The sequence below is a fragment of the Oryza sativa genome, chromosome 7, assembly GCF_034140825.1.
Source record: "Oryza sativa Japonica Group chromosome 7, ASM3414082v1".
In the NCBI taxonomy this organism is placed as follows: domain Eukaryota; kingdom Viridiplantae; phylum Streptophyta; class Magnoliopsida; order Poales; family Poaceae; genus Oryza; species Oryza sativa.
Genome location: NC_089041.1, coordinates 7,857,914 through 7,880,101, shown reverse-complemented (window position 1 = coordinate 7,880,101; position 22,188 = coordinate 7,857,914). Strand labels below are relative to the sequence as shown.

General features: G+C 46.0%; 3 protein-coding genes across 4 annotated transcripts; 1 reads left to right on the top strand and 2 right to left on the bottom strand.

The window, feature by feature from the left end:
* Window positions 1–3,193: 3,193 nt before the first annotated feature.
* On the top strand, window positions 3,194–4,095 carry LOC4342807 (uncharacterized). Its single transcript, XM_015790206.3, has one exon. It carries the CDS (start codon window positions 3,302–3,304, stop codon window positions 3,899–3,901), a length of 600 nt encoding a protein of 199 aa, XP_015645692.1. The 5' UTR covers window positions 3,194–3,301; the 3' UTR covers window positions 3,902–4,095.
* A 1,113-nt stretch (window positions 4,096–5,208) lies between these two features.
* On the bottom strand, window positions 5,209–10,021 carry LOC4342806 (protein RETICULATA-RELATED 1, chloroplastic). Of its 2 annotated transcripts, none has more exons than XM_015789102.3 (9): window positions 9,830–10,021; window positions 9,125–9,747; window positions 8,924–9,022; window positions 8,607–8,827; window positions 8,002–8,071; window positions 7,818–7,897; window positions 6,953–7,017; window positions 5,692–5,914; window positions 5,209–5,521 (listed from the first exon to the last, which is right to left on the bottom strand). In XM_015789102.3, the coding sequence occupies exons 2-8, from the start codon at window positions 9,725–9,727 to the stop codon at window positions 5,721–5,723; spliced, it is 1,332 nt and encodes a 443-aa protein (XP_015644588.1). In that variant the 5' UTR covers window positions 9,728–9,747; window positions 9,830–10,021; the 3' UTR covers window positions 5,209–5,521; window positions 5,692–5,720. The 2 variants fall into 2 exon arrangements, with proteins under 2 accessions (XP_015644588.1, XP_015644587.1); XM_015789101.3 differs by having other exon boundaries at window positions 5,697–5,914.
* A 1,369-nt stretch (window positions 10,022–11,390) lies between these two features.
* On the bottom strand, window positions 11,391–13,542 carry LOC4342805 (glucan endo-1,3-beta-glucosidase). The gene is made up of 4 exons (XM_015790753.3): window positions 12,371–13,542; window positions 12,062–12,298; window positions 11,849–11,935; window positions 11,391–11,605 (listed from the first exon to the last, which is right to left on the bottom strand). The coding sequence occupies exons 1-4, from the start codon at window positions 13,415–13,417 to the stop codon at window positions 11,471–11,473; spliced, it is 1,506 nt and encodes a 501-aa protein (XP_015646239.1). The 5' UTR covers window positions 13,418–13,542; the 3' UTR covers window positions 11,391–11,470.
* Window positions 13,543–22,188: the final 8,646 nt, after the last annotated feature.

Below are 22,188 nucleotides of genomic sequence, written 5' to 3'. Positions count from 1 at the left end.
GCAAGCTTGATTCCCACCGATACACCTCGCTCGCACAAGAATACGTTCCTAAGCATTGTACCCAGTCCCCTGGCTGAACTCAGAAAGGGGGGCCTCACAGCCTCCCGCTAGAGAGGATCACCCCTCGACAGTTGGGCCTCGGCCAACCTCACCTGGGCCGGATCGTTATCATTAATGATGAGGACATCCTCCACTATTACCCGCTGGCAAAGACGCAACAAGGGGCCAAGTGGTCCAGTTGTAGTCGGGCGGCGACCGTGTGAACCTATGAATAATCCCACCTTGCTTAGCTTCCCCTATTGGACTAGTCATTTAGGGAGATTGGGCCTTTCCCCGAGTGGGTGTGCCTAAGAACTGTTGGGGTCCGGGCAATCTTAATTTGTTGGGCCTCGGCCAACCCCACCTGGGCTGGATGCATCATTTGGTATCAGAGCTGGGCCCTTGTTTAAAGGGGTGAGAATGATGAGGACATCCTCCACTATTACCCGCTGGCAAAGACGCAACAAGGGGCCAAGTGGTCCAGTTGTAGTCGGGCGGCGACCGTGTGAGCCTCTAAATAATCCCACCTTTCTTAGCTTGGGAGGAGGGGCAACCGTGTGAGCCTTTGAATAATCCCACCTTGCTTAGCTTGGGAGGAGGGGCAACCATGTGAGCCTTTGAATAATCCCACCTTGCTTAGCTTGAGAGGAGGAAGCCACCTTAAAAGGGAAAGCCATCATTCCCCTATTGGACTATTTTTTAGGGAGATTAGGCATTTCCCCGAGTGAGTGTGCCTAAGAATTGTTGGGGTCCGGGTAACCTTAATTTGTTGGGCCTCGGCCAACCCCACCTGGGCCGGATGCATCAAGTTCTATGTAAGCAATTTTAATCAATTTGATTAAATGACCTACTAACCAAAGATCTCAATCGAGCATGATAGACCCGTTGGTAAATATGGTGGAGACACCTAAGCACAATGGCAAAGCCAGGATTTAGAGATTGGGGGACCCATTGGTAAATATGGTGGAGACACCTGATCTCAATCGAGCATGATAGACCCGTTGGTAAATATGGTGGAGACACCTAAGCACAATGGCAAAGCCAGGATTTAGAGATTGGGGGACCCATTGGTAAATATGGTGGAGACACCTAAGCACAATGGCAAAGCCAGGATTTAGAGATTGGGGGTGCCATCTATGAGATGTGGGAACTCACTTAATCGAGCATGATAATGATAGACCCGTTGGTAAAAAATGGTGGAGACACCTAAGCACAATGGCAAAGCTAGGATTTAGAGATTGGGGGTGCCATCTACGAGATTTGAGAACTCACTTACGGTTCGATGAACAGTACTTTGTAGCGTTGATGCGTGGTTGGCAACTTGGCATCATGCATGTTACAGCGATTAGCTACAAGAGAGAACGAGAACCCATAGATCATGATTCGCCAATTTAAAATCCAGTAATATTTTTAATATATGGATGATTGAACGGTTTGTTCCATGTTTTTAATTGGAGTCTTGCAATCACTTCTGAAATGATGAATTAGTTAGCTAAGGTTGTGTTCGGCATTGCCTGTTTCCATCCTCGTTTTTCGCGCGCACGCTTCCCAAACTGCTAAACAGTGTATTTTTTAAAATATTTTCTATAGGAAAGTTGCTTTAAAAACTCATAGTAACCCATTTTTTAAGTTTATTTTAGTTAATACTTAATTAATCGTGCACTAATCCATCGCTCGGTTTTCCGTGCAGGAGGTGAGGGTTCCCAACCCTCACCCAATAACATAGCCTAAGTCATTTTAGAAGTCCTATATAGCTATGCAGCTGTTCTATATAGTTTGTCTCATCTACAACTAATGGTGTAATTAATGGCTAGATTATACGGGTTAATCACCCTTAGAAGAAGAGAGGGGAGGGGAGGTCGCATAAGGGTTGGGGAGGGGGGTGCTGGTCCTCCCCGGCCCCCACGGTGGCTTCGCCACTGCCTAAGCAAAGCATGGACATTAGCACATAACTCTAGAACAATAGTAGGAGATGATTCCTCCTACGAAATATAAAAGGGACTTGATAGAGAGGAAGAGAATAATGAAAAGTTATGTGTTTCGTACTACGTCTAATTCTCATAGTAAACGTCTAATTCTCATAGTAAACAATTTCTAGATGATTTTTTATGCTCATGGGAGTGTAAATAATAAAATATTACTCCCTCCGTCTAAAAAAACCCAACATATCACTTCGATGGGACATAATCTAGCACAACGAATCTGGACAGACTGCCTGTCCAGATACATTATACTAGATTATATCATATCAAAGTAATAGTTGGGTTTTTTTTAGATGGAGGGAGTATTTGTAACTCGTTCCATCGCTTTCACTAATTTTGGTTATGTAAATCGTTTTCGCTCTAAACATTCTGATAAAACCAAACGGTGGACCCCAGAAATATTAACTACTCAAAACCACCCTAAACTCTCAAAATATTTCTTGATAGAGGAACATCAAAATAGAAGAGATAAAGGACATCTACACCGATTGTAGCACAGCACAGCTAAGAGCAAGGTCAATAGTATAGCCCGCTGTTGGCTCCAAAAAATAGCCATGTCATCTATAGTAAGCAGTATAGCTAATGTCTACAATAGAAATACTATAACACAAATATTTTATTGTTTCATGGGACCCACCATCTTCTCCTACCTCCCATTCTCTCTCTCTTTCTCCCATCCGTTGTTCCGTTCATGTCTTCTGTTCTTTGTTTGGTTCTTGAGCAACAGAGATGGCGGGCGGGGGGAAAACAGCGGCAGCGGACACAGGAGACCGGGCGGCGGCGGGCGGAAGAGGGCGGCGGCCGTGCGGCGGGCGTCGGAGACGGCGGCGGCCGGGCCGAGCGGCGGAGGCGGAAGAGGACGGCGGGCATCGGAGATGGTGGCGGCTGGGCCGCAGGACGAAGGTGGCCATGCGTCAGCGCCGGCGAGGGCGGTGGTCCGGTGGCCGCGGGAGTTGGCGACGGAGGCAGGCAGCGCAAGCATCTAGGCGGGCCCCACGAACTCCTCGAGCGGCGCGTGCAGCCCAGCGACAAATTAGTCGCCGGCTCACTCTCTCTCTCATTCCCTCTCTCCTCCAGATCATCACAAAATCTTACGTGGAACCAGTATCGCCCGTTATTGTACCTGCTCTAAGCTGCAGAGTGATAGAGCCCAACACACCACGCCTTGTCCTGTCCTCCTTCGATTTGCTCACACGTGCTCAGCTCACCGACCGCCCTCGCTTCGCTTCGCAGCTCGATTCGATCCCCACCCAAACCAATCCAAGAAACCACCGCGAATCATGGACACCGGCAGCGGCGGCGGTGGCGGTGGCGGCGGCGGCGGCGGGGGCACGAGCATCCACATCACGGCGCTGGACGGCATCGTGAACGTGAACTCGCTCTTCACCCTGGCGGCCTTCATCGGCCTGGCGTGGCGCCCCTCCGCCGACGGGCCCGAGCTCGCCGGCGGCGCCGACCGCCTGGGCTCCGCCTGCGCCGCGGGGGACCGCGTCGAGTCCGACCTCGTCCTGTTCCACGTCCTCGCCTTCGCCTGCTTCCTCTTCTCCAGCATCGTCGCGCTCTGCCTCAAGCAGATCGTGCGCACCCACCCGCACTACCGCCTCCGGAGCGGCGGCGGCGGCGGATCCGCCGTCAGCCGCACGGCCATGATCAACCGGGTGGCGCTCCGCGTCGGGATCCTGGCGTCGGCGGTGGGCTCCGTGTGCGGGTGCGGGTTCCTGATGATGGCGCTCGTCAACGTCGTGCAGGTCAAGCTCGGCCGCCTCGGCTGCGGCGCCGGCGGCGCCGCCGCGTGGGGCGCCGTCGTGCCGCTCGTCTCGCTCGTGCCCACCGCCATGCTCATCTACATCGGCATCGTCTTCTACGCCTTCACCCGCTAGCCCAACCACCGGATCAACAACTGAAGCGCAGCAATGCTAGTATTGATTTTTTGCTTGTGATTTTGAGAGATCTAGATGATGCTGCATTGCTGCCGACACGGCGACATTGTATATACAACTATGCAAGTGTATGCAGCTTGTGTGTTCTTGGAGTTACCTGCTAATTACCTAATTAATATGTTCGATGTTTTTTATTTCTTCCTTGCAAGTTGATAGATTTGTTGTGATGTGTTTGGTCAAGTACCAAGAAGATTGAAGTCATGCAGTGATGAAACTTGAGTGCCAGCTGCTGGTTGAAATGATACCAGCTCAGATTCTTCGATTCAGGAAATATTTGGTTTTTGTTACTTACTCTGTCGGCAAATGAGCTTATTGTGGTTTGATTCAGCTGCAGGAAATCTCACTGCTTTCATCATTCATGGTTCTGTTTCTTGTTACTCTCTTTACCACCTACTAAAATACTTCAAATGATTGAAAGAAAGAAAAAACAAGTTGAGTTACACAGCTACTAAAACATCCTGGCTCAAAACACTAAGAATTGTGGCATGACTCGAATAGGATATTCAACAGGATACCAAGAAAACTCAGGCAGACCCAGAGTTCAGAGCAAAGCACTAGTTCTCATATCTCCCAATAATCAGTAGAGTTTTTTTTTCCCCTGTTTTCTAACACTATCTTCTTTCTACTTCTTTTGAGCCGATTTTTTTTTTTTGGATTTAAGTTAAATTTCTATCTAGGTGACCTTTTCTTTTTGGATTTTAGTTAAATTTCATTCTCTTAAAAATGCTCTTTTTCCCAACTTCCTAGATTAATCCTATGCTCTTTTTTATTTCAAGCTTCCCAGATTAATATAGTTTCTTTGTTTTCTGTATACTATATTTCTCAGTATACCTGTGCATGAGTAAAGGCATAACCGGATAAGATGTGGATGATTAAGCCATCCATTCATAAGGTTCCGTAGGTTATCTGACGTCTATCTGTAAATCAGAATTTAGAAGTGGCTGTTATCTGAGGTCTATCTGTAAATCAGAATTTAGAAGTGGCTGTACCACTGTAGTAAGAGTTTATACTACAGAGTCTAGAAATTTTTTTTTTGTCTGGTTATTAGTTGAGTTGGAGAAGTATAATTTCCATGGACATGATATATTTACTACCTTGTCTGAGAAGGATATGGTGAAACGAGGAAAAACTGGACACTCTAGGAGAGCTTGATGAAACGAGTTACTTTCAGTCTTTCAGCCATTTCAGCTATAACAGCAAACAACAGAGGCGAAGCAATGTAAAACCAGCACAGGACTCGGACTTGATTAGCCCAAACCAAGATGACCGAATTTATTCGACAAGAGAAACAACCGAATTCAATATACATCCAATCTTCTAAATCTTGGAGCTACTGATTTGCGCATATGGAAGGCTAAGCACTATGACATGCTGAAACTTTCCTGATTTTACAATGAATCCTGTTGCATTCTAAACAGAACATACGACCTCATTTATTTTGGAGCTCTGCAGCAATGCAATTATTGGTAATAGCATCACATCTTTAAATAGAGACGGAGCAAATTCGACAAATTTTGGGAGTCTATGGCTGGCAACACTCCACATCGCTGTGAATGATAACTGCAATAAAAAGAATAGTTCTTAGAAGCATGTCATCTAGTCGTACCATTGATAATGTAACTATGTTGACCATCGGTTACTCAAAAGAAAGTCCTTTTCCAGAACATTATAACGAGAAGAGATGGCTACATTTACCAAAATCACATTCATATGTGAGAAATGGAAATCACCTCACCATGAAAATAAGAATGCCTTCACCTCATTGACAACCGGTCATTCTAGCCCAGTCCACAAACTGCATTCCTCCATAAATGTTATTTGCAAAGCGCACACCGACAGTGAATGCCAGAGAAACAGCTGGGACACGCTTGGCAACAGGTGAAGCCTCAACCACACGCTCAAGCCCATTAATAATCTGATAACGGGTGTTGGAAGACACACCAAGGAATGCACCTGAAACATTGAGCACGATTTCTGTTTAGGGAGCATCAATATATATAATCAAGTATACTTAAAAGGTACCGTAAATGTAACAGAAATAAACAGTTAGAATTCTTTGAATCATGCAAATATTATATTGTGAGCAGAACTTAAAAACTTTTGAGTTAGTTAGCATATAGCGAAGATACCTAAGCTCAGAAGTACTGCAGGTTTTGGCTAGAAACAGAATCTTAACGATTGGCAATTTCATTCAGGCCCACTTTAAACAACCCAATAGCAGTATGCTGACATGGGGAAGTATCCGGTGCAATCTCCCCATTCAGTGCAATCATGCAATCTCCATCTTCCACCATTGGATCGAGAAATGGACGTCCGAGATTCGTCCACGTCACCATGAGTTAAAATTTAACTCTCAGTAAATTGTAACTCATGGGTGAATCTGCGAGTTAAATTTTAACTCATGGTGACGTGGATGAATCTCGGACGTCCATTTCTCGATCCAACGGTGGAAGATGGAGATTGCATGATTGCACTGAATGGGGAGATTGCACCGGATACTTCCCCATGCTGACATTAGCTTCTACGGACAGCATGGTCAAAACACATAAATTACATGGTGTATATCAACTATCAAGCATAGCTGTTATATAATACTATCATGCTATTGGTTAGGAAAATCATGTCTAATGCCACATACAAATAAGCACAGTAAATGGTTTCTCATCTTATGATACAAGTTATTGCAGACAAACTTACGTTGAAAACAGAATATATATAGCACATATAAAGCAGCTTTGAAGGTTAATCCACACATTGCCATATCATATGCTAACCACAAAACACAAAACTAGGTGAAAGTTAACTCTTATGTTCATTGTAAGAAAAATAAATATGAACCCCACAATGTATTCATTACATGCATGACTACCTATTTATCCACATCCTCCCGGTACAAAAACTAATTTGTTTTAGTATACTGCACAGCAACAGAGGGGAAAAAATAATGATATAGACTTCAAATAAAACGGCTAAACACAAAAATACGCTTACCCCACAATGCAGAAGTTTTGAGCAGAGGTGGGACAGGTACATCATCATCTGACTTCTTTACACTCCTGAAATTCAAAGGAAAATAATATATTCGAGATGCATAAAGACTAAACAGTACAAAAATACAATCAGGTCAAAAACATATTCTGCATTTTTGGGAGGAATAATATGAGTGTATCATGTACATTTAAATCAGAACTCAACTTAGATATCCAGCAACCAGCATTTGAAAAGGATTAGTATAACATCCAGTGTCGATTGTCAAATGTAAGAATAACAACTAAATGAACTTGTGCACAGAAATTGACTTGCATATTTGATCTTACGAACTTCTCAATAACTGATGTATGCATCACAGCAATTAATAAGCTTTGATAGAAATGCGTTGGTGTTAATATGAGCATTTGCATATGTTAGTGAGATTGTTTTTATTAGTACCATTCCAGATTATGAACTAATAATTAAGTACCAAGGGGATCCATACAATGTATATGATTATTCTGTTAAACTCTAATTTTGCTCATGTCAATATGTGATACATCGTGATCTAAATGTTATGATGGATAATCACAAAATGCAGCCGCATAGTAATTATTAAGTCTTCCTATATCTCCTGATGATTTACAGACCTTGTCTGAGGCTCTGAGCCCTCTACTTAGACGCATAACAATTTTTCATGTTACTATCAATTGTAACTAGAGAAGTATATAAATATAACCTTACCATGCATGGAATTACAGTAAAATATGTCAATAAACTAGGAGCTTAAGTCTTTCGTTTTCTTAGCTTCAGGGACATGAAATGTTCTTGTTTTTACACCCATAAAACTGGTCAAAGTACCAGAACATAAAGAAAAGTGAGATACCTTTTGGCAGTCATTATCAAGTTCGCAATTCCTTGACCCACAAGACCACAAAAGAATCCAACTGTACCATATAAAATACCCTGTTCGCAAAGGTATTTTAGATATTAGAATATACAATATAAGTCAGCATCCAAACACGAGGTGAAATTAAAAAAGAGATGCAGCAAACACAAAAGAAAATTACCTTAAAAAAGTATGTTCCTATCCGTTGTTGAATGGAAAAACTATATCCTGGCCTTTCAGCTTCAAACACGCTGCAAAACATCAGTTTCATCAGCATTACTTAGGACAGATGGTCAGATGCACTATTATTATTTTTTACTGAACAAAGTTCTCATAAGCAGATGTAATTAACAAATTCTGTATGGTGTTTCAAAACTAAGAGCTAACATCAAAAGATTCAATCTATTTTTGGTAATATTGTATTTCACAGCAGTTCAAGGCAATTAATTGACTCATTAACATCTAGAACATTCTGAAACATATGTTACAAAGTATTCAGTGCCACAGTATAATATAGTCCATACCACTCAAAAGTAGATGCCATTTTAGACTCTAGTGCAGGAACTAATGTATGAAGTAATAAAGGAAAATGGCAGTGATCAAATATGGGAAGGGTATAAGCAAGGATGGGGCTCAAGTTAAAATTCTCAAGAAAATAATAGAATGTTCTGTGTTTAAAAACAAAATTAGAAGGCTAAAATGAGATGTATTTGAAACAGATAATGACAGAAAATAATATTATAAACACTGCACTCTCTCAACAAATTATTATCTTTCGTGACCCACCTGCTTGGGAGAGAGTCATAAGCATGCCTAACACGCCCAAGAAGACCTGGAGATGCAGATCCCCCACCAAATCGAGCATATGGCGCCAACATCCCAACTAAAGCTACATTAACAACTACGCCTACCAACATATCCGCCGCATACAACTCGAACTCCGACCAAAACTCCTCCCCTCTCTTCTGTACCTCCGCGAATGTCGCGCAACATGTGTCAATGACTATCTGCAATCAATTCAACCCAACAACAAATGATTAACAACTTTGCCAATAGGGATATATCAATGAATGCTACTAGTCAGCATAAATAACAAAACCTACCTCAGTCCCGATTTTAAAGAGAAATGAAGGGTCAACTAGCATCCTGTTCCGGAGAAGTGAGCAGGACCTAATGGCTGGACCCAACGGCCAAGCCGATGCCTTCCACATTCAAACAAAAAACAATATCAATCTCAATCCAATTCTACACACATCATACACAAGTCCAAGTATCTCATCATGAGTGAGTTCTTAACAATATACCTGCATGTCCAAGTATCTCAGCAGCAGTAGCTTCTGAATCCCGACGCTCTTTGCGGCCTCAATCATATCCGCGGGCAAGCTGGGCAAGCTGACCCCTCGCTTCTCCACCTCCTGGACCACCTGATCAAAACTCAGGATCGGCCCAAACTCATCATCCCCTTCATCCCCACCGTCCCCACCATCACCACCACCGCCGCCACCACCATTATCCCCATCTCCGCCGCCGCCACTGGAGGGTAACTTCCCATTCCCACCCGAGCCGTCAACATCAGCCACCTCGCCACGCTCCCCCTTCGGGAGCACGCTCGGAGGTGCAACCGCGCCGACCTCCTTCACGTGGTCAGCAACCTCCCCAGCATCAGGCACGGCGACGGTCGAACCGGAGGTGGTGGCGCCGCCGCCCCCATCCGCGCAGGCCCGCGGCGGCAGCTCGGCGCGGATCCCCCTAACCCCCAGCCCCCTCCTCCCGCCCGGGTAGAGGCAGCAGCCGCTCCGCCTCACCACCGCGGCGCCACCGCCACCACCACCACCACCCCGGCATTTCCCCACGCCGACCCGCCCCTGCTGCAGCCGCGCGCCCGCGCACGAGAACGCCATGCTCATGCTCGCCCACCCACGCACCACTACAGAAATGGTCAGATTGGATTGGAAATGGCCACAAAAACCGCAAAAAAATCAGAGAAAAAAAATCGGAGAAGCCCGCACCTGATTGCGGCTCGACGAGGAGGCGACGGATCGCGGAAAACTCCGAACAAAATCCGGTGAATGATTAGGTTCGATTTATCGTGGGGGATTTGAGCGCGAGGAGGTGAGGCGTGGAGGGGTTGGTGGAGGAGGGGGATTGGTGGCGAGTGGCGGCGGCGCGGCGCGAAGGAGGAGGGGAGCGTGCGTGCGTGCGGATCGTGAGGTTTTTCGGGGGCGTTTTGTAGCGACGGGTGAGAGGCGCCGCGTGTGAGGCTGTCACGTGGGGCCCACCTCCGGCGAGGCGTCGCGCGTGAGGCTGTCAGGTGGGGCCACGTCCCCTTTTTTGTTGCCTTGTGGGGGCTTCGGATGGGTGGGTGACAGGTGGGGCCAAGTGACGTGGAGGTTTTGCAAGTGGGGGTTTCTTCTCGTTTTGGCTGACTTCTGGTCAAATTGCACACGAGGAGGATGGGTTTTTGGATTTTAGGGGGATTTTTGTATGTTTTAATTATTTTTTTTAGCTGGCTTCTTGGATTTGTAATGGTCAATGTGACTGGATGGTTTTGTATGTTAGTATATGATTTTGAGTAGCGATGGTGATGCTTCAACAACCGACCGATCAAAATAGACTACAAGAACGAATTATCCTATAGAAATTATCGGTAAAATGCTTTTAGTTTGCTGAATTGGTAGAGTAAAATACTAGATGAGTTTCATGGTCAATGATAGTTACCCTAACATAGGGTTGGTGTGTTTCATCTAAAACAACTGATGGAGGTTGAAAGCTTCTAAACTTGTGATGGTTTAGTTAATTAGGAAGGCTTGCATTTAAAATTGCTCCATGAAAGCTTCGATAATAATTAAATTATATATGTACAAACTTAGTACCATGTGTGTTTGTATTGACCTTATCGTTTTTGCAAAATATAATAGATTAACAATAAGTGCTACAATTATTTTATATCACTAGCTAAATGCACATGCGTTACAATAGAGTTGTAAAAGAGATATTCATCTTTATAAAATCATTTCTCATTGTCTATTCATGAAACTATACTTTCATCAATCAAATTTTATTGGTTAGCTATAAAATGATTGCTAATCATCATCATAATTTAAAGTTGATATTAAATTTTCTTACAGATTTCTTTTTACTTTTATAGCCTGGTTCTTTTTTATATAATTGATAAAATGGCATGTAAAATGTCTAACTAACATTTACCGTATATGGGCCTCACTGTCACACTGGGCAGAGGGTGATGGCAGTAGAACCACCACCATCATTTGTGTCTTTCATAGGAGTATATATAAAGGACACTATACTACTCCTCTCGTCCCAAATTATAAGTTTACACTGGCTTCAATGACATGCTTTGACCTAAATTTATTTCATGTTATGTTATCAAACACCTACGAAATTAGTATCACATAAAATTATTTTAAAATATAAATCTAGTTATATAACATGCATAATACTTAGTATAAATAAGCTAATGTAATTATTAGTGAATTTTTTTTAAGTTTGAGTTTTCTAAAAATAAGGACACCCTATAATTTAGAACAGAGGAGAAGTCACAGAGGAGAATAACAGAAGCAGTTTTTCAGTGTTTGGCAAAAACCAATGTTAGTATTTGCACTATTGTTACACCATGAGTTGAGGAGAAGTTAGAGATGAAGAAGTATTGCAGACAGAGCAATTGTAAGCATGGAAGGTACAGAGAACATAACACTGATAGCTTCTGAAGAATCTCCATGGCCATGGGGGTTGTTTTTTCCCTCGCTCTCTTTAGCATCATCACCCTGCCCAAGATCAACAAAAGAAAAATAGTTAATGAACTAAGGGTTTCTTGAAGATATCCATGAAAAATTTCCATTACTATAGAAATTGAATATATATGTCTATGAAAATTCAAAAGGATGTCGAAATAGGTGGCAAAGAGAAATTATCAAGCGTGCATCTCTCTCATTTTCTCAATGGTCTCGTTTCGATGCAGTCCACGAGCATGGACACATGGATCATGAATGAATAATGCGTGTACGTACCGCGGCTTCCGTCTCCGGCGAGTCGCCGTCGCCCCCCGGCGTCGTCGTCGCGGCGGCATCATCCCCCTCTTCCTCCTCCTCCTCCTCCTGCAAGATGCGCCACAAAGGAGTTTCACAACGATATGTCAGTCAGTGTCGGCAGCCACAAAAACCATGCATGGTGATGGCGACAATGAGCGTCGATCGTGTCGAGCACGGACGCGCGGCACGCACCGGATTCTTCTCGTCGGCCGATTCGCCCTCCGATGGCTCCGGCGAGGCCGAGCCGTCGTCCGACGGTGCCGGCGCGGTGGCCTTCGTGGAGACCTTCTTCCCCACCGACGACGGCGCGGGCGCACTCGCCTCATCAGCCGGCGCGGCGGCCTCCGACTCCGAGTCACGCTTCGTCACGGCGGCGCCGCTGGCATTGCCGCCCTTCGCCGGCGCCGGCGCCGACGCTGATGACTTCCCCTGCATTACGCAACAACGTTCATTGCACTCGCCGGCGGCGCGGCGTACGGACGGACGGACGGACGTACGTACCGTGTCTTTCATGAGGCCGACGTCGTACATGGGCGTGAGGTCGGGCTTGAAGAGGCCGAAGTTGCGCTCGGCGATGGGACCCGGCTTGAGGTTCTCGTTGAAGAGCGCGAAGATGTAGGTCTCGAACGTCCGCTTCGGCATGAGCGGCGTCCCCGACCCCGAGCTGGCCTCTCCGATGAGGTAGCGGTTGTACTCCGCCGCCTCGGCGACGCTCACGCCGGCTTGTCCGGGCTCCGCCTTGGTCGGCCACCCGGTCTCCCCCACCGTGATGTCCACGTCCTCGAACCCCAGCTTCTTCATCGCCGAGAACACCGAGTCCAGCTGCGCCTCGAGCATGCTGGTGTAGGTGATGCCCGTGCCCGGGTCGAGCACGCCGGGGTTGGGGCGCCGCGCCAGCGCGTACGGGATCGTGTCGCCGTTGTAGCCGAAGTAGGGGTACGGGTTGACGACGAACGGAGACTTGGTCTTGCGGAGGAACTCCAGCATCGGCGCGAAGAAGGTGCGGTCGAGGACGTCGAGGAACCGGCTCGCCGACGGTGGCGAGGAGACGGACAGGATGCCGAGGGAGTGCGGCGTCGAGACGCGGATGCGCCGGAAGCCGGCGGCGACGAGCGCCGCCCTGAGGGTGCGCATGGCCGGGACGAGGCCGCCGATGAGGGCGTTGTCCGCCGTGTTGATGATCTCGTTGCCGACGGCCACGAGGGAGATGTCCGTCGCCGGGTAGTACGGCGCGATGTTCGCCGCCACCCAGGCGGCGGCGCCGTCCTTGGTGCCCAGCGTCGGGATGTCGCCGTTTCCGGCGGTGACCATGACCGTGATGCCCGTGCCGGCGAAGGCCTTGACGATGTCCGGGTTGGTGTCGAACAGCTTCACCCGGTCGATGCGGGTGCGGTTCGCGAGGAACTTCGCCACGGTGGCCGGCGGCGGCAGGTTGTCTCCCTTGGTGCCGTAGTTGACGCCGATTGCGGCGGCGGAAGGCAGAAGGATCGTGAGGAGGACAGGGAGAACGGCGGCGACCGCGTCCACATGCCGTGACGGCGGCGCCATGGCGGTGGGGGAGGACGGCGCGCGCAATCTGACTCCGGTCGAACAGGTGGTGACGAGAGCTTCTGGCTTTTATTGGTGCGCTAATTATAGCACTAGATTATTAGCTAGCCAATAAACAACACGTATTCACCCTGGCATTGATTGCTGGAAGGAAGGGATTGCTTTTAATAGAAGTTTATCTATCAGGGTATTAAACACAAGGCACCGAAATGCCGTTGATATCATTATTGTTCGAATTAAGAAATGTCCATTATCAGTTCTTCGCCCCCGCGTCGTCCTCCCTCACGGAAGACACAGGAGGTGGAAACCACCACCGTCGCCCGCTCCCCCCCTCCTTCCTCCTCCGCCTCGCCGCCGCCCGAGCGGCCGCCGGCAAAGCCGCACGGCCGCAAGGATGGTGATGGAGGGGCTTCGTCTCGTCTCTCCCTCCCGCCAGGGGTGGGGGCCGCACGGGACGGCGAAGGCCGCCCAGTTCGAGGCCATCATGACCGGATCTGGCAGGGAGACCGCCGGCGATGGGTCAGCGTGGTGAGGCGGTGGCGATTGGCGGTGGTGGCGGCGGGGATGGAAGGCGGCGGCGAGGATGGTAACGGCGGGCAGGGCTCGGTCGCTCCGGAGGCGGACACCCCCCCCCCCGAGGGCCGATCCAGTGCGGGGCAAGCTCACGGCGGTGGTGGGGCTACGGGACTCGCGGCGACGGCGTCGGCGGCGATGGCGTCGAGCACGTCGCGACAACGACAGTGGCAACGGCGTGGAGCTCGTGGCGAAGGTGGTGGTAGCGGCTGGACGATGGCGACAGCACAGTGGTTGGTAGACGGCACTGCCGGCTGCTGTGGCAACGGGGCGCACTCACGGCGGCGACAACGGCGCGGAGCTCGTGGCGACGGTCGCGGTAGCGGCGAGGTGGCCATCGGCAGTAGTGGCTGCAATGGTGGTGAGGCATGGCGGTCTCGGAAGGCTAGCCGGGGGCGTGGCAGACGGCCGCACCTGGCCGGTGCGGCAGTGATTGGAGGGGTCGGAGGCCGGCTTGGCGTAGAGAGGCACGGCTGTTGGCAGTGGAGGTCGGCAAGGCGCGAGAGGCATGGCCGGTGGCAAGGAGGCCGGCATGGCGTGAGAGGCACAGCCGATGGCAGGAAACCGGACTGGCGCGAGAGGCTCATCCGGTGGTGGAGGAGGACGGCGCGGCGCGATGAGGCACGGCCGGCGGTAAAGGAGGCGACCACGATGTGAGGAGGAGCTGCGGGGGGTGTGACGCGGTCTTCGGCGCACGAAGGTTGGCCAGCGGGAGGCGCCGGTGCAGTGGTCCCACATGTCGGCAGAGGTTGAGCAGTGGTGGAGCATCGGTGCATCAGCCGTGGACTTGGAGGTGAGCGGCGAGTGAAAACCTAGCCCGGCCTTGCCCGGACCGACAACAATGGTTTCCCCCTCCTAAGGGCGTTGTCGTGCCGTCTCATCCCTCAAGGGTGTTTGTCGGGCAAAAGCCCAATCTTGGCTCTTTTGAGTCCCCGACGGACAGCGACGGCGGTTTTCCGTCGCTTATCTCCTTGGAGACGTCGTTTAGGCATCCCCTTGTCAAAACCACTCGAACGATTGGTGCAAGCACACTCTAGATAGAGTTGGCTTTGTGTAGGTTGTAAGGGCTTTTGAGCATTCTCGTCTATGTTCCTTTGTTGGCCTAGCGGCGGTCGGTCACGCTTAGCCGCGGCCGGTCCAGTGCTAGTCTTCTCTCGGACCTGTGTGTTGGCGCTGTCGATGTGTATGTGGTGGTATATTTTTTCCTTTTTCCTGATTAAGACCTTCTAGGGTTGTAATCTTGTTTTTTTTTCTGCTCTATCAGTAGAACTTCGCACCGTCTTGTGCGAGTCGTTAACAAAAAATGTCCTTTGAAGTAAAGAATCAGTGTGCCTAAAATCAATTTGTTTGAAAAAAAACTCATTGCAATTGAAATTTTGTTGCTAGGAGATGTTGCATTGGATTTTTTTAAACCCTTTTCATCTCAATTTCTAAATAAGCCTTCCAAAAAATTTATGTACATATATGAATCTGGGAAACTATTTTCATCCCTTGAGGGGATGTCTACTTGTTTACTTAAAAACCATCCAAACGGATATGAATTTTTTTTGCAGCACTCGTACAACATATCTCCATAGAATCTTAGGTCTAAACTCAACTCACAAATCAAGATATAAAAGAGATAAATTTAACGTATGAATAGTAGTGTATTGTCCACATCTAAATTTGTTTTTTTTCTCGATGTGTAGCTCGAATTTGAACTTGATTTTTGGGGTACCATAGATATCACTATGTTCTACAGTGGAAAAAAGTTTAGAATTTTTCTACAACTATTTGTATCAAATTTAAAGGAAAAAAAGTACACAAATGACATTCCCTCGAGGGATTAGAATCCACTCTCTATGAATCTTCAAGATATGCTATTTTTATTGGTGTGGCAGGACAACACTCCCGCACCCAAGTATGTAAAACATTGTTGTGTGTTTGTCGCCACACTTCATGATGTACTTCCTCCGTCTTAAAATAAGATTATCTTTGCTCCCTCTTATTTATCTCAAAATAAGTTCATTTTTTAGAAATCATTACATTGGGGTTTGTGAAAAGTATGGGACAAATGCATTGGAATTGGTTAAAGTGAGGGGAATTGATAAAGCGAAGAGTATTATTTTTCCACTTTTATACTAGAATGTGTGGGTTAGATGAAAAATAAGCTTATTTTAGAACGGGTAGTAGTAACTTGCCAAACCATTTTGGTGGATGGCCACATAGTTTATTCTATAAGGGCAAGCTCAATGTATGTGCAACGATGACCGTAAGGGTGGGGCCTAATGCAAGTGACATAAGTTAGTACCAACTCTACAACAGTTAAAGGTTGTGAAATCGAATTTAGGTACCCCTCGGGTTCATCACCCAATGAACTGGTGTGAACTGTGAATCAATAAAAGGATCCTATGTTATTCTCTTATGGCACACCTTAATGTTAAGGTCAATCTTTGAAGCTTGAAGTTTAAAGTGTAAACATTAAGGGTGTGTTTGGATAATGAGAAATGTGGGGGTTAGGATTAAATGGAAGAGGGATAATGAATGGTTAAGATTTAAAGATGTCTTTTAGTGGGTGGGAAATGATTTCCCTATCCCATTAGCCAAACAGGGCCTAAGGTATTCCTCTACAACATTTAAAGTGTTGTATTTATTGCTTAGGTATGTTTCTACAACATTTAAAGTGTTGCATATATTGCTTAAGGTTACGCTTTTTATTTTTCATGTCGTGGGTTCCATAATGTTTGGTAGGTTTTTATTTTTGTATTTAATTTTGTAAATGATTTTTCTCATAGATTAATTTAATAAATGTTTTGAACTTCATGTAATGGAAATAAATTTGTGTGTTGAACAATTAACTGATTTCAAAACTAGAAAGATCATTCATGGTCAGAAGGAGTAAGAACTGCTACCCGGCCCACCCTGTGTCCATCCCGTGACTCATACCCAGAAGCCAGGAAGCTAGAAGAAGAACGTTATATATATGTTTGCGTTTGAGTAAGGGGATAAAGTAGGATTGATTGTATAATCAAAATTTTAAATGAAAAAAATAAATATTAATAATGGTTAGAGTTATCCAAATTATAAAAACAGATTGAGGAATATCCTTTTCTAGGGTAATTGAGGAATATCTTCACTACCTACTTATTATAGAAAAATATTGAAGTGTTTCTTTTATCATCCATCATCGGTGGCATCGCGTGATAAGGATTTTTGCATGTTTGGGTGGATTTTGATATATGAGAATTTGAACAAATTTTGAACAAGGAAATACTAATAAAAAAAGAAAGTAATTCGAACGGAAAAATTGGATTCGCTCTCAAATTTCTGAATTGAGTTTGAGCAAATTTTTGGAGAAGTTCAAGGTACAAATCTAATATTCATCCTAATTTTAGTTTGTCATGTTGAACGATGCACAGGCACCTTTTTTTTAAGTTACATTAACGTACAGGACGGTTTCGTACCGTTTCCGTATTTCATGACACTAAGCACATTATTCATATATGTTCATAAGCATAACAAAGGACAACAGGGAAGTGCATAGAAATCCCTGCTTCTTGAAAATTTTAAAAAAGTATATTTCCCACTTTGAATCCTAAAATCTAATAACATAATAAAGGACAACATTAAAGTGGCTCGAAATCTGTACTTCTTGGGAATTAGAAATGCCCCTATATTAGAAAATTAAAAAGTGTATTTTCCACTTTGAATCCTAAAATCTCATCAAGATAGAAACTTAGATAGCTGGGATGCTCATATGTCACTTTCAGATGAAATTCGTGGGTAGCGTGACCCTTATACCCTCTTTTGCCACTTCATTCCATCAGGCCTAACATCTACAACCTCCCCTCTACATCGTAAGACCAACCTTACCCCTAGATGTACACGTCTTCTTCCTATATTCATCTTCACTTCTTTTTTCCATGGCGACTCCTAAAATCTTGCCAACTTAAAACTTTTGATTGAAATAAAAATGGCCAAAATGTCATTAATATAGACAAAATTGTTTTTTTGGTAAGAGTGTAGGACATGTTTGCAATCCATTGTAACTGCGAGGGATGAATCTCCATTCATCGTATGACAATCTAACGGTAGGGGGAAACCATACTTCTTGCATCAAAAGACATGGCAGCTCAGAGGGTTGATTATGTTGGAATGGGAGGTTGAATGTGGATCGTTAGATCTTGATCGGATAGAGGAAAAAAAATCTACTGATTGGAGGGGAATTTGATATGAAAAACGACTAGTATTAATATCTGATATGAAACTGAAGGGACAAGACAACATTAACTGATTAATGGAAGAGTTTTTCTTAGCATTGGTCTCGCTGCACGCTTGTAATATGGCCATCAAATGTGAACGGAGGGAGTATAATATCAGAGAATTAATTAATGACGCTTAATGAGCTTCTCCACTCAAACCCAGGCACGAATTAGGGGGTGTTTGGGAGAGATCCCTCTCTCAAAAAATAAGTACTAAAGTTTACTCCCTCTTTCCCAAACACCCTCTTAGCCGTAGCACTTTTGATCACGGCCGGCGAGAAGAACTCCTTAGGGAACAGCACGGCCACGACGGAGAGCCGCCACTGCAGCCGCTGCGGTCGTGGTCGAGCAGTGTCACGGCTGCGGCGTGCCCGCCCCGCGACCGCTATGTCCGCAACAAGTTAGTGGCGCCGAGTAGTCCGCACGCAAGCCCACAAACTTCTGGCGGCCTTGCTGCAGGATCCGTTTACCTGCCCGCCTGCCCGCTGGTTCTACTTTGCCCAGATTAAAAGAACATGCGTGATCAGATAATCAGCTTGCTAAGAAGAATTCAGAATAAGCACTCAATCCCAAACAACGAAATTTCATCCAAGATTTTGAAGATGGCAAACAGAATGAAAGAAGTCACAGAACCGTTGCATTGCTCACTGAATTTACAATATTAATGTGAGTGGAATAATAGGACATTATGAATATCCTAATGAAGATCAAAGTAACGATTGTATCAATAACACAAGACTGTACATTGCAGCTGCTCTACTTCAATGCCTAATGGTGTTGAAGCTTGCAAATCCTCAGATTCTGCATATTGACAAATAATGATTATATATGAGTTTTTCATCAGAAAGCACCACTTCGTGAATATTTGAAAGAACAAAGGATGTATGTTGCTTGCACTAGTTCAGACAAAAATATGGTACTGCCAGCAAAAAAAACAGGATCCCAGGATATTAGCAAGCAGCCTGCTAACCATAAAGAATCAGAAGAATCTGCAGGTACCAAAGAGTTCCTTTTTGTAGGTACCAAAGAGAGAAAACAACCTGCAATTCTGCAGAATTGAGTTCTGCATAGGAAGTTTAGAATGGTATAACCAAAACTTGGTAAAAAAAATGTGGGCAATTCATGGCAAAGAATATAAAATAAATCAACATTCAGACAATTTGGAGGCTGCATTCAGCACAAAACCTCAATGTTCAGACTTTCTTCAGGAACTTCTCAGGAACTTCAGTACGAAGGTCCCTTGGAGGGCGCATTGGAGGCGGCAGTGCTGGCGGAGGTCTACAAGATCACCAGGAACAGCGGCGGTGGCGGTGGCAAAGGGGGCGGAGGAGGAGGCGGCATCGAATCCATGGCGACAGCGACTAGGTTTCAAGCCACAACAGTGACGAACTTGTTCCCCTCATCCTCTTTGACTCCTCGTTCCTCCTCTTTCTGATGCTCCCTCGATGTGGGCTGTGGTGGCGCCGCCGGACGCGGTGGGCTTGCCGCATCAACCATTTGGCCTAAGTGGGTAAGTGGGTAAGTGGTGCGGGCCTGCCCAGCGGCTGCATCAGCCCACGCATAGGGATGTAAGTGGCTAACCCGCGAAACCCACTTATAGGCTAAAATAAGCCGCAAACCCACTTATTTTGACCTATAAGTGAGTTCGCAGCTGACCCACTTACACCCCTACCCACACACGCCACTGCCAGCCTTAAGTGTGACGTCCACCTGCGTGAACCTCATGGTGTCGTGCTCCGTCACGAGCGTGGGCTGCACTGGCCGCTCCACAGCCATCAGCTCTGGCAGCAACATGCGCTAGCTCGAATGCCAGCAGTCGCGCCACCGCGCGCGGGCTCGCTTGGGCGAAGGAGATGTCGGACGGCGTGAAGGTGCTGATCCCGCTCCCGTACACGCAAGCGCGCTGCGATGGTCACGGTGGCGATGGCGCACCTTGAGCTCCTGCTAGAGCGCTGCCACGGCAATGCGAACATGCCGAAGTGGCCCGCGTCCAAGAGGAGCTACGTGACGTTCACGACACTGCCATGTGCAGTGGCGTACAACGGCGACAGTACGAGAAGGGAAGAGACGGCAGCGTTCTTGTTCATCGTCGTTAACCCCCCAGTGTTTCATTCCATTAGTAAAAAAAAAAACCCAGGCCCCAGCAACATTAAATGCCCTAGTTCTACATGTGTGCGTATTGGTATTTTAGCTTTATATAACCCGTCCGTTTCATTTAGAATTGAATATTTTGAAGGAAATAAAGGGTATACCTTAGGTCCTTAGCACTCATATTTTTCGTGGGAATTTCAGAGCAATTGAACTGCAAAATCCCGCATTTAGAATGAGCCAGTAATTCCTAAAATACCCTCGATATATCAACCGACAAAATAGAAAGATGCATCTTGGAGGAATTTTACAGGATTTTCATAGGAACTGACCTTAATTATAGCGAAATTTCATGAAATTAGATGTGTTCTATTGTTGTTTGGTTTTGGGGAATTTCTCAGGGTGTTCCTCACTGCACACCCCTTCATCTTCCTTCTATTCTTAAAATATTTTACAAGTAGACCATCGTAACATTACATATTTACACCAACACTCCCTCTCAAGATGGGCAAAAGATATCAATCATACCCATCTTGTTACATATTGATTGAACTTCACTAGGACCTAGCCCCTTAGTTAGACAATCAACTAGTTGTTCACATGACTTAATATATTCTAGCCCAAGCACCCCACTATCAATCTTCTCCTTGATGAAGAACCTATCAATCTCCACATGTTTAGTGCGATCATGTTGAACTAGGTTGTTTGCAATGTTGATGGCTGATTTATTGTCACAATGAAGCATCACAGTATCACTTCTTAACACTCGAAGCTCAGACAACAAACCCCTCATCCATACCATCTCACTCAAGCCCAGAGCCATAGCTCTGTATTCTACTTTTGCAGTAGACCGAGCCACCACTGCTTGCTTCTTGCTCCGCCAAGAAATAAGATTACCACCAACAAACACACAATACCCCGATGCAGACCTTCTATCATCCATACTACTTGCCCAATCAGCATCACAATATCCTTCCACGTTTAGGTGTCCATTCTTCCTGAACCATAACCCCTTTCCTGGGGTCCCTTTCAGATATCTAAGAATCCTATGAACAACATCTAAGTGACCAGTTCTGGGATCATACATATATCTACTCATAACACTTACTGCATAGGAGATATCAGGTCTTGTGTGACAAAGATAGATCAAACGTCCCATCAACCTTTGGTAAGCTTCCTTATCAACAAGATCACCTGACTGAGCACACAATTGGTGATTCCTATTAATAGGTGTAGTACTTGGACGACACCCCAGCATTCCTGTATCTATCAGTAGGTCCAACACATACTTCCTCTGAGAGAGAACAATCCCCTTTGATGAGCGAGCAATCTCAATCCCAAGGAAGTAGCGAAGGGGACCAAGGTCCTTCACCTCAAACACCTTTCCTAGCTTTTCCTCCAGGCACCTGATTTCTTTTACATCATCACTAGTTATCACTATATCATCAACATACACAGCCAAGATGGTAATGTGTGCTCCCCTATGTTTATAGAAGACAGTGTGATCTCCATTACATTGAGAATACCACATATCACACACCACTCGCCTGAACCTATCAAACCATGCGCGTGGAGACTGCTTCAACCCATACAACGATTTCTTGAGTTTACATACCTTTCCAACTGCCTGGCTATTCCCAAATCCTAGAGGGATCTCCATATAGACCTCTCATGTAAATCACCATGAAGAAATGCATTTTTCACATCAAGTTGATGAAGAGGCCACCCAAAGTTTACTGCACAAGATACCAAAGTCTTCACTATGCCCATTTTTGCCACTGGTGCAAATGTCTCATCATAGTCGATTCCATATGTTTGATTATAGCCTTTTGCAACTAATCTTGATTTATACCTATCCACCTTTCCTTC